We start from the raw sequence: 12,211 nt of genomic DNA, 5'->3' as shown, positions 1-12,211 counted from the left end.
TTTACATAAAAATCCCATTTTTGATACCAGCAGGTCTTTAGTATAGGTCTGAGGAGAAGGATGTCATGTCTTATTAATATAGACCCTCCTAAAATTTCCTTTCAAAGTTTGCTTGAAGCATTAAGAGGAAAATGGTGTGCTGGTTTTGGAGTTAATTTATGTGTGTGGTTTTGGGGTTAAATTATTATTATTTTGTTTATTAATACTTTTTCCTCTCTGTACCCCTAACAACATTCTCGGTATTTTCTTTCTGGTCAAGGGATTGCTTGGTTTATAGAAAGGCTTTACTTCAAAACAAGTAACTGTTTAAGACAGTCAATTGAGGTACTATTTTCAAAATGTTATTTAAATCAAGACTTAAAAATGTATAATTGAGTAAAGCTATTTGTATTGTGATGCATAAACAATGACAAAATAAAGCATTTATATTCCATAGGACAGGCACTCAGTAAGCTGTTGGCATGTGCTTATTTACTTTAATTTATTAGATAAATTGAATGCAGAAAAAGTTTTGTGTCTTGGTAACTCCAAAGACTAGAAGTTAATCTTATAGCAATAATGATTCTGATCTCAAAACAGATCAACAGAATGCCATGTCAGCACAATATGGGAAATTTGCCTATTCTTCTACTGCTAAATTGCAGCTATTAAATTAACTCTGTTAAATACTTTTTTGACTTTTTTTTTTAAATGAATAGTTGCCAGTTGCACTCACTGGAATTTTTTTTTAAAGGTGATACGAATAAAAATATAAGCCTCAGTTAGGAATTGATTACAAACTTTGTTACATGTCTAGGTTTTGTTTTTAATAAAGGAATCTTGTTTTCTGGAAATAGTCATTTCTGCTGTGTATTTTTGAACATTGTTTTTAAAGCAAATGGCCTGTCTGTCCCATGGCACCTCCCCTTCCTGACCCGCTATCAAGACAAGCTTACCTACAGGCATGCTTTTTAGTGCTATTTGGCCAGTAGTTCATGAATCTGTGAAATCATGGATGGATTTCAAGCTACCTTTCTTTTTTTTTTTTTGGCATTTATTATTGTAATATGCTTTCCAGGAAATTGGTATGTGTAGAATCATGCATGTAGTAATTTTCGGAGGTGATCTTCATTTTGTGAAAGTGTTATTCATATTGCATGATAGTCAAAGTATTCATCAGGAAATTGCGTAATTTCTAATACTTTACATGTGACTTGCCTTATTGTAATTAGCTGCTGTATGGTAAATCTAGTATGCCTAAACCCCACAAAATGCCTTTGTAGTGATGATCATGGTGTGGCCTGGGGTGAAGGGGGAGAATGCACCATCTGAGTGAGTCTTCATCTTTCTAATTTCTGGGGCTTGAATCGTGTTGGTTTTGGTGGGCTGAAAAAGTTACCAACGCAACCAATGGGAGATAAAAATTAATGTTTGTGTGTGTGAGAATTTTCTGTCCTGGGAGGTATTACAATTGTAACGATAGTGTAGAACGGAGCCTGTAGAAGAGAGCTTGCTCTAAGCTTGGCTTTAAGTTTTCAGGGGTCTTTGTAAGGAAGTGAGGTAGAGGAGGAAGTAGCACCACTGTTGAAGCTTGGAGAACTACCCAAATAAAGGCCTTGTTTATATTGAGAAACACCATGCATTAGATTTTTAGAAAAGAGGGAAAATTGTATTAAATTGTAATGGCCCTGAATCTCTAAAAGCCTGAAATGGTGCTGATTTCTCAGGTTCCTGTGCTTATTTACTCTCTGATGGCTGGGCACTACCTGCTGTCTGTTCTTTCAGCAAAATCACCACAGAGCTGTAGATTTCAGCAGAGAGCTGGTGAAGTTATTGTACCCTACAGACTGCTAAAACACTGAGAGACTGCCATGATAGTAGTGTCCATGATTTGTTAAATTAGCAATTTCTTTTAGTTGATTAGTTTTTCAGAATGGGAAGAATACTATGTCTGATGATATAGACTTCTTTTTCCTTTGCTAACTCTGGGCTATCCTATTACAATTCTGAAATAAACAATATTTACTCAGTTTTTCCATTTTCTGATTTTATCTTGGAGGATTTGTGTATGTCAGGTGTATCCACAAGTCCATCAAGGACGGAAGAGTAATTTCAATTAAAGACTTTTTGTTTTGCTTTTTTTTAAAGAAATCTATGTTTAAGTTTTTTTTGTTGGTTTGTTTGGTTGGTTTTTTTTTGTTTTGTTTTGCTTTTTTCATGTATGGAGAAATGTTGCCATTCTGAAACTGGAACTAAGTCCCCTATTAGCAGGTACACAGATCCACATTAACCACTTTTTTGCAGATCCTTACTTTTCTTTGTTTTCCCGTATGTTTTCCTAGGGGCAATATTTTTCTGAAAATACTTGTTAGTACTTCCCTTACCTTTCTTCCCCTACAGATCTTTCAGAGAAATAACATAAACTTTTGGCTTTTTTTTTTTTTTTTATGAAAATCTTAAAAATATTTTTGTTCTGTGAGATAACTGTGGGCAGGATAGCAATAAGGTAGAGAAGAACTTTTGTTTTTACTGGAAAACTGTTCTAAATTACAGCCAGTAGAAGATTCTGCTGAGTAAAGGGTTTGGCCCTGAAGCCTCTCAGCAGAGTTGCAAAGTATGTAACTGAGAAAGGTTGTGCTGGTTTGTGCTCTAACTTGTATGTAAAAATGGGTCTATGGTTTACATGACACCAACTAAGGTGCATCTGATTGTGTTCTGAAAACAGTGTACCTTCCTTCATGAATTTTTTCTCACAATAGATTCACTGAATCACAGAATGGCTGAGGTAGGAAGGAACCTCTGGAGATCATCTGGGCTACTAGAGCCACTTGTCCAGGAATTCAATTTTGACTTTCAGAGAAAAGAAGGAGAATACACTGCTGTATTTGGCTTTTCTTACCCTCCCACCTTCCATTAGGTGGGCAGGTTTGGGTGCTGAGACAAGGTGGTATCAGTGCCCTCATGCCAGTGTATAGCACATGCAGGTGTAGCACCTAGAAATCAAGTACTGTGCTCTTGTCCAGGTTGAAGAAATGCAACTAATGGTAATTTGACTGAAAATCAAATGTGGTATTTAGCAGCTAATTAAAATAGTAATTCCATTTAAGCCTAATATGAGGCTGAGAGGCAGAGTGAAGAAGGACCTCCCTTTTGCCTCTTTGCATGAAAAATAGAGGTACTTTTGTGCTTTAAAAACCCATTAGGCTACATATGCAGGCAGGTCTGTGAAAGTGTCAACAACCTCTTGTTTAACCTTGGATTTTCTTTTAATGCTTAATTGCACCTAGCGTTAAAGTCTTTCTATGAAAACTGAAATATACAGTCATCATTTGATAATTCTCTAGTATAGTTTTCATTGTGGTGGGCTGTGTTTGGTGAGTGTCCAGATTCCCCACATAGATACTCTCTTGCTCCCTGTCCTCAGCAGAAGGCAGGGGAAATGAGGTAAAAAAACTTGTTTGAGATTAAGATGGAGAGATCACTTAACCATTGCTATCATAGATAAAACAGTCTCGATGAAGAAAATGAATTTATTGCAAATTAAAATAGAAGTGGATTATTAGAAGCAAAGTCAAAATTTCTAGTATCTTCCCTCCCACCCTTTTTTTCCTAGGCTCAACTTGACTTGTTTATTTCTAGTTCCTCTTCTTCCTCAGTATACCTTTACATACTTTTGTTCTATTTTTAGGAGGGGCAAGAAGCACAGCATAATTCTGAGGACCCAGCTGTCAGTGAGAGTCCATGCCTGCATTGGTAAGTTAAGTTCCATGTGTCTGAAAGAGAATAAATAAACAGAATCAATTTCCAGGAAGCAAATCTGGGGAGTGTGAATCGGACTTGGCTGTGCTACAAATTGATGATAATGGCCAATAAATTGATTTTATTATTTTGTTTGTTGCATGCTGAAATTAGGTTGTATTAGCTACACTACTCTTAAAACATGTTAAACATCACAGGGAAGTATAGCATTTGACAGTGAAGTCAGATGATTGGGTGGTGCTTTGGAGAAGGTTCAGTTATCTGTCTTGTCACAACGTTTGTGTGCATCTGAAAGAGACTGTGTTCTGGATTGGGAATGGGATCTGAAGAATTGTTGGCTGACAGCTAATGACTATATTTTAATAGCATGTAAAGTTTATTACTTCATATCTTGCAGATCTTGGCTGCATATTTGTCATTATCACAGTGTCAATGTCTTAAAAACCCTGGTTAAAACAATGCTGTCACAAGGAAAAGTCTAATGGAAGTCATAATGTGCGTGTCTAAGAGCTTTAGAGTTGCATGCATGGAGGCTGATGGTCTGGGATAGTGTTAATATGTTCTCCAGTATTCCACAGAGCAGAATGTTTCACTGAGTGTCAGTGACAAAGCTAATGCTCATGTCCTAGTGGCAGTATGACAGATTCCATTGGAAAAAAAAATAAATCCTGTGCCATAGTTGTTTTCAGCTTCTCTGTAGCACATTCAACACTCTAATTACGTTTAACTTGTTTTAGATCTTGCTTCAGGAGATCATAGCTGAAGCCTTGAAATACTGATATCTTCCTTAAAGAAGGAGGAGAAAGTCAAAGCTTTGTGTCATTTCTGCAGTGACTTTTGGAGGATTCAAGCTTTAAATACAGCTAAACATTTTCCCCTGCCCCCAGGATATGTTATGAAGTGGCATTTCTGAGAATTTGAACTGAGTATAAGCAACCTACAGAATTCCACAAATACCTCTCATTGAGAATGATCTCTAGGCTGCCTTGTGCAGGATCAGTTTCTCCTCTACTACCATTGACTTGAGGAAGAACAGTAGAGCAAGCATACGTGTTAAGTGTTAGAGAAGGAACAGAGATGATGCAAAGTCTAAACTGATTTTATAAATGTGAGTGAAATTAAGAACAGCTTGGAGAAGATTGTTCTTGTTAGGTCTGAAGTATATTTGGCAAAACAGACCAGTGCAGCAAGACAAGATTTGATAAGTTTCCCAGATTGAGGTTTTATAAAAAGAATTTTCATGTAATTTTTTTTTCTCCAGAGTGCAGCCATCGAGGAATTGGAGCACACAAGCTTCTGAGATTTGATGTGTGGTTACATTGTTATCTGTTTTCGTTGAAGCTTACTGTGGGCAATTAGCCATAGTACTGTGCATGTATCTTAATTGTTCCTGTATGAAAGTGTAGTCCCTTGTCAGGTGCTGTTGCTCTCTGGCAGCAATGATACATTCAGCAGTGAGTACAGAGGAAGCCAGGCTGCAAAACTTGAGTCCAGATTTTAAACTCCTAGAGAAGAGGTGTGATTGAATATGGGCTTTTGGCAGGGTTCATTATAGTCAGAAAAGCCAAATGCAAGTTCTGGTTCTAATTTCTATCCCCCCTGCTGAAGTTTAGATTTTTGGGGTAAGTTTTTGTTTCAGCCCCTAACTTGATGCAATGTAGTTTTTCCTCATATTTTATTTTTCATTTTTACATAGCAAACTTGTCTTATTTTTTGGTATGGGATAGTTTGAATTCCCTGATAGTCAGGGAATATTCTGTGTTTCTTACTATGGGCACTGTTTGCAGAGCTGTGCCTGGCAGTCAAACCTGTCACAGAATAAGAAGGTTATTTCACTGACACAGTGGGTACTGCTTGTGTTCCTGTGCACATCAGCTGCCTGTTAATATCTCTTGTGAAATGCAAGCATTAGGTCTAGATGTTAAAAGATATGTTGCATATTTGGAGTAGAAGCCAGGAGTTAGAAAAATCTGAGATGGTGTTACGTGGAGTAGAACTGTCATGCTTTGGGTGTTTTCAATTTTCACGGTCTCCATGGAAAGCATAGTGTTCAGCAATGTCACTGACTCTGCAAAGTCCCCAACAGGTAGCTAGGGCTGCTTTCTGAGAAGGTGTGGTTTGTTATGTAGTGACCTTTCTGCAGAGCCTCCTGTCATCTTTGTATTCAGCGTTTTTCTTTGTTCTTAAGAGCTGATAGGTGTAAAGAAATAGCTCTCCTGCCATAAACTCTCCCATTTTGAAGTTGCATCAATATTTTCTTTCCTTCTTCCTAACCCATTGTACTTTTAAATTGTGGGAAATAACAGAAGTGTGTATGTTCAGATGTCCAGATAAAGTTTTCCATCGTTAGTGACTTCAAATCTCTGGAGAATTCATTTGGTTTAAGTGTCAGAGGATGTATTGACTATAGGCCAATATTTTTGAGACATGGGAAGACTTAGCAAGTCCCACGTCAAGTGGGGTAAGGTTTTCTGGTTTAAGCAGAGCAGGGAAGGAATAATAATTAATAACTTGAGTGCAGAAGTTGTGTTATTTTCTACCTGTTAAAGAGTCCCTCTTAAGAACCTTAATTTAATGCATTAACATTTTCTCTTTTTTTCTTTTTTTTAACTCTCAATTTAAGTTCTTTTCTTATGTACATGCTAAGGACTTTCAGCATGAAGGAACAAATTTTCTTTGAAATATTATTCTATTCTCCCATTTTAGATAATCCTGATTAAATTACCAGGATTAATTAATAGCTAATGCTTTTAAGTGGTTTTAATACACGCTTCAAAATTTAGAATGTTTCTTTATATGAAAAGATCATTGCTGAAACCAGTTCTGTTCAGAGAACATAAGTAATTGAAAATTATAGATGCATTTTTGTACTTGTTGATGCCCAAAGGCCTTAGTGGAGGAATCACAGAATCATAGAATAGAGGGGATTGGAAGGAACCTTAAAAGTCATCTAGTTCTAACCCCCTGCCATGGGGCCCTTCAACAACTGGCCTTAAACACTTGCAGCGATGGGGCACCTACAGCTTCTCTGGGCATCCTGTTTCAGTGTCTCACCACTCTCTCAGTAAAGAATTTCTTCCTAGCTTCTAATTTAAATTCGCCCTCTCTGTTATAAACCATTGCCTTTTGTCCCATCACTAGCTTCCCATATTAAAAGTCAGTCTTCTTCTTTTCTAAAAGACCACTTTGCTTACTGCAAGGCTGCTATAAGGTCTCCTTGAACCCTTGTCTTCTCCAGGCTGAGGAGTCACAATTCTCTCAGCCTTCACAAAGGGCTGGAGCATCTTTGTTCCACCAGGTCCATGTCCTCCCTGTGCTGGGACCCCTGAGCTGGATGCAGTGCATCAGGAGGGGTCTCACAAGGGTAGAGGAGAGGGGCCGAATCCCTTCACTCACCTTGCTGGCCACACTTCTGATGCAGCCCAGAACATGGTTGACCTTTTGGCTCTGAGTGCTCCTTAAATCAGATAGTGTCAACTGTATGGTTTTTTTCCCACAAGCTTTCAAATTTGACCTTTTATTCAAATCACATTTATTATGAGTATTATACTATCCTTGTGGGAAAAGTCTTTTTAGTATTTTTGGCAACCATATGACTTTGTATTTAGCTGTGTCTTAACATTATTTTAGTTTGTATATATTTAACAATAACAGGGCTCAGCTGAAGCCTTGATAAAGTCTAATGTAAATGAGAATGTAACTATAGAGAGTGAACACCAACAATGTCAAAAGTTTTAGCCCCTGAAAGTAAATGGAACGTTTTAGTCAGAGCAACATTATGACAGTGAAGTTGTAAAGATTTTTACCAGGTCCACTTTTCCTGAAGAAGGACTCAGTTTAACCATTAGGTCCTTGGTTGGCCAGCTCTGCTTGGTTTGCAGCTCCTGCTTCATTTGTTAATTCATTGCTTCATAGTTTTTTTTTAAAATCTGGTGTGATCTCTGAGAGAAAAGGCACCATTTGCTCTTATATATCTAGATGCTGTATTTAGCCCAAGAGAGCCCCACGTTCTCTTCTAAGATGCTTATTCCTGTGATGTTAAATTAGGAGTGCTGCAATCAATGCTGAGAATGATGTTTGCACAAGGGTCCATGACAATGACTTAGAATGATTCTGCCAAAAGAAGTTTGATATAAGCTTCAATTGTTAATACAATGTAATACAAGAAGAATGCAAATAACAAAAGTTGATGAGATTCTGAGTGAATGTATTGACCTGGGATTATTTAGAGTACTGTGGGTTGGAAGGTTAGCAAATGTTGCAAGGAATATTTTAAATTTTACTACCTTTTTGTGACAGTTTATTGTTAGGAAAAAACTCCTAAATCCCCAAGCCAAATAAACAAACAAAACCAACCAAAGCATACACCCAGGACCCCCAGTCAGTTATTTAAATGCTTTTGCATTATAAGATTACATTTTTTAGTATGAGTGTATCTACCTCCTGTATTTGTGCAAAGTTTTCTTTGCTCTGACAATAGATTAAAAATAATTTGCATAGGTATTTGTGTATATTGCATTTCATAGCTTGATCCAGTGAGGACCCTAAACAAAGTGCAAGTATATTATTGCAAGAGTCTTGCAGAATGTATAATGTAGCTTCGGTATTGGTTAATATAACCATTTTGTAATCCCGTTCTATTGGCTCTTGCATGTGAGTAGATGCAGAGTTACCTCCACAGTGGGTTATTCCCAACTCCGGGACACTAGTGCTGCTGTGCTGCACAGTTGGCTCTTTCTAGCCCCTCCTGTCAGGGCATCTGTGTTAACCAGCAGTGTTAGCACCAATAACCCAGCCTTTCCACAGAGCTCTTGGGATTATCTTTTTGATATTCCCTTGCTTTTAGCATCATTTAAGAAATGTAACCATAAATATCTTCTTGAGCTTGTATTGTTCTGGGATACCTGAGGGAAGCTGTAAGCTGGTTGTAACCAGGGGCTAGTAGAAGCCAGCTGTTTTTATTTGTCCTGTAATAGCTGAACTATGCAGATAGTCCTTTCTTCCATGTACAGTTTTCCCTTCTGTTATCCATTATGTGGACTTATTGCATGTGTTAGAGCAGATATGATTAGATTCTGCAACTATTTCTGCATCTGCTGAACCTTCTGGTAGGACTTGCACCTCAAGCATGTGGAGGGACAAGTTCCTCCCGAGTGGAACCACAGTGCTTTCAAAAGACAAAATTTTGTCTTGAGTTTGTAACTTTAGCTGGCCTTTTGTTGCAGAGAAGTTGAGATATGTGGACTGAAGAGGGGGAAAAAAAATGTGTTTGTTTTTTTTTTTTTTCTCATAAGAATATAGCATTGAAGTGTTGTAAAGTCAGTGCTGTTATGGTTAAGGAAATGTGAAACCATGTTGCATTTCATTCTCTAAGGGCAAAGTTAAGCTTGTGCCTACAACCCATGTTCTTGGTGCTGTTTCACATGAGATGCTTTTCCCTGCAAATATCATTACCCCATTTCATCTTTCTGAAATTTGTGCATTTGCTGAGTGCTGGAGTAGGCTTTCTGTGGCCATGGACAATGTGAAGTTCATCTAGCTCATGCTTTAAAACCTTGCTCTGTTTTGTTTTTTTAAAGGAAATAACTTATGAATTTTAATATAAACATCTTTCTTTAGATAAGGGAGTTTCTGAACCACGAAGAAAAGGAGTCTTATTAAAAAGCGTTTCTAAAGGAAGCTTAATTGTGGGACTGTGAGCTCTTCATTTGGGCAAGTAGTGATACATTCCAAAGAAAGAGAGGAACTTTAGGTTGCTTGAAGGACATTTTACAGTTTTATGTTCAGTGCTAGGCATTCCTAATAGAAAACATTTTCAGTTTGAGAGACGAACATGTGGAGAGCATTAGCAGTTCAGTAAAACGTGCAACCAATTCGGATTTAATTTAAAGGGAACAAAAGAGGTGCCTTGAGAATTTGTCGGAAGCGCTGTGGTTTTGCCTTCTTTGCACTGATGGTAACAGGAGAGAGAGAGAGGTGAGTTGAAATTGCTTTATCGAATATCTTCTTAGCATAATTGGGACCAAAAAGACTGTGATTAATGGATTTAACGGAGCTACACGGGGATCTTGCATGCATTATGGATTTGTAATTGTGATATGCTTCCTATGGCTCTTGCTGTAACTTGGTAAAAGTCCTGACTTAAATGAAGATAATAAACAACATGCTTATTAGATGTAAACTGACATCACACAAATTGAAAAAACCTGAAAAGAAATGCCAGAACTCGGGGGGAGTTTTTTAAGGGTTAGGCTTTTTTTAATAGAATGATTTGAGTTCTAGTTCAGGCAATGCACACAGTACTTACTGGGGCCTGCATCCAGATGTGATTTGAGATATCTGGTTCAACTCTCTTTGAGTGAAATGTGAAATAGCTGCAAAGGCTGTGATAAAAATACCTTTTTCAGCTTTTAGGATTATTTAAATTTTCTTTCCTGGGAATGTGGAACACAGATGCTCTAAGTAAAATTCCCTGGTTCCCAGATCAGATTACTTTGCAAAAAATCTATCCATATAAATAACTTGTGGTTTTGCTTTAAAAATGTACACCTCTTTAAATTGAAATGTTAGATTTCTGTTGTACTCCTCATGCACGTGTTTAGTCAGCCTCCTTTGTGGGCATGAACCATGGTACTCCCCATAATCTGTGATTTTCCTACTGTTACCTCACTGAGAAAGCTCTGGGCCAGTCCTGAAGGATCTCAGAAGCTGTTTCAGACAAAGGTAGATTTCCAAGGTGTGTCCCTCATATTTAATATGTAATACTTAGAACAAACTTTGCAGTAAGAAGAACCAAGAGGCTGTAGAGTAGGTAACGCCTCCATTAGCAGTGGAATTTTTGTGTTGAAACTGGAAGATTCTTGCATTAGATGGGCTTGTTCCAGATTTAAAAGGACATCTGTGGGGTATTCTAGTGGGATGCTTTTCTTGTCTTGGGAAGTATTGTTTTAAAATGTGAAAGCTTGGCTGACTGAACTTACAGTGGGAAGTGCTGCAGAAATTGAGTGAAATATATTTGAATTCAGATATCCTCTTTCTGGCCCTAAATCTGCAAGGAAGATGGAATCTACTTTTGACTCTGAATACATAGTGAGATTTAAAACAAGTCTTATTTCTAAACAAAATAAAAACAACAAAAATTCCTCAATCATTTTCAATGGTATTATAAAGGAGCCATCTCCTCATAAAGCCAGGAAGGTAAATTAGTATGATGCTTTTCTTCCCACTCCCCATCAGAAATTCATTTAGTTTTGTTTCAGATATTTTTTTTTCTAAAGTAATTATAAAGTATCATATTATTGATACCTGGAATTTTTGTAAGTGGATTTCCTCCCCCCCTGCAATTTAAACACTTGTCTTTTTGTATATTAATAAATATTCTGTATAAAAAATTAAACTGTTTATAGCTGCTTACAATGGACTCCTCTGAAAATAACTGCTAACAACAGTTATATCTATGTCAATCAGGTCAGTGCTGTTCATAGCACAACAATAGTTGCTGATAGTTTTCATATAGTTTCCCTTTTTAGCTATTTGCACTTTCCACATACTTTATAGATATTTATATTGACAGATAAAACAGTTCTTCCTCTTATAGTTAGTATTCAGACTGTTGAACTCATTTTGCTGTAAACTGAAGTACAGCATGTTCTAGCCCTTAATTAGTGGAGGAAGCTTCATATTAAATATCTTCAAATAAATTACACTAGCATTACACTTGGAAAAGAACAGAATTTCTTGTTTCCTGCCTCCATGTAAACCTGCTCTATACATAAAGTATTAAACTAAACAAGTGAATTGGATTCAGATTAGTTCTCTTGAAACAGTCCAGCATGCTCCAATGTTTTAAGTTTTATTCTGCAGAACAATAAAACAAAATTAAGGACATAAACTATAGAAGAAAAATTAGAAGATGTTACTTAAAAGCTGTGGGTTTGGAATAGGAAATGTTGGTATTTCCATGTGATTTGTTTTTACCCCAAGTTCTGATTTATCTTTGTTTGTAAGGAAGGTGGAGGGTTGCTGATTTTGCTGAAGTGGAATTAGGCTAAATCTAGTTCCGTTCTCTCTGAGGTGTTCTGAGATGCATGACCTGTACATGTAGTGTAATGAAAGGGAAGAAGGGGTATTAGTTCATAAAGCAGGGAACCATGCTACTATGTAAAGGAATCTTCTCTTCAAGATTAAGCATTACATGTAAGCTTTTGATGCCTTATGATGGTTTATGTCATAATAGCTTAAAAAAGAAAATGTATGCATGTCATTGAAACGCAAGGTCAGGAGACACATGTTTGAACTTTGTCAGACTGACTGTCTTTAAAAGTGGTGTAAACAAAATGTGCAAACTCATGGTTAATGATGCTTCAAGCAAATGCCACTTGCCAACTTTTTGTGAACTTGCTGCAAGTCCAGGTATATGAGTGTTGTATTTCAGACCAGGACTGTTGTTTCAGTCCTTGTACTTACTGAAAGG

The 12,211-nt window shown here is 37.1% G+C and overlaps 1 protein-coding gene across 1 annotated transcript in view; it reads left to right on the top strand.

The window, feature by feature from the left end:
- FHOD3 (formin homology 2 domain containing 3) overlaps nt 1-12,211 on the top strand; it is a 365,517-nt gene that overhangs the window by 52,466 nt on the left and 300,840 nt on the right. The window contains exon 3 of the mRNA XM_056484679.1: nt 3,668-3,732. Coding sequence (XP_056340654.1) covers nt 3,668-3,732 — 65 coding nt within the window. The remainder of the gene's footprint in view (nt 1-3,667; nt 3,733-12,211) is intronic.

Source organism: Oenanthe melanoleuca, chromosome 2 (assembly GCF_029582105.1).
Source record: "Oenanthe melanoleuca isolate GR-GAL-2019-014 chromosome 2, OMel1.0, whole genome shotgun sequence".
Classification (NCBI taxonomy): domain Eukaryota; kingdom Metazoa; phylum Chordata; class Aves; order Passeriformes; family Muscicapidae; genus Oenanthe; species Oenanthe melanoleuca.
Note: the sequence above shows the minus strand (reverse complement) of the source record. Positions and strands in the feature narration are given on the sequence as shown.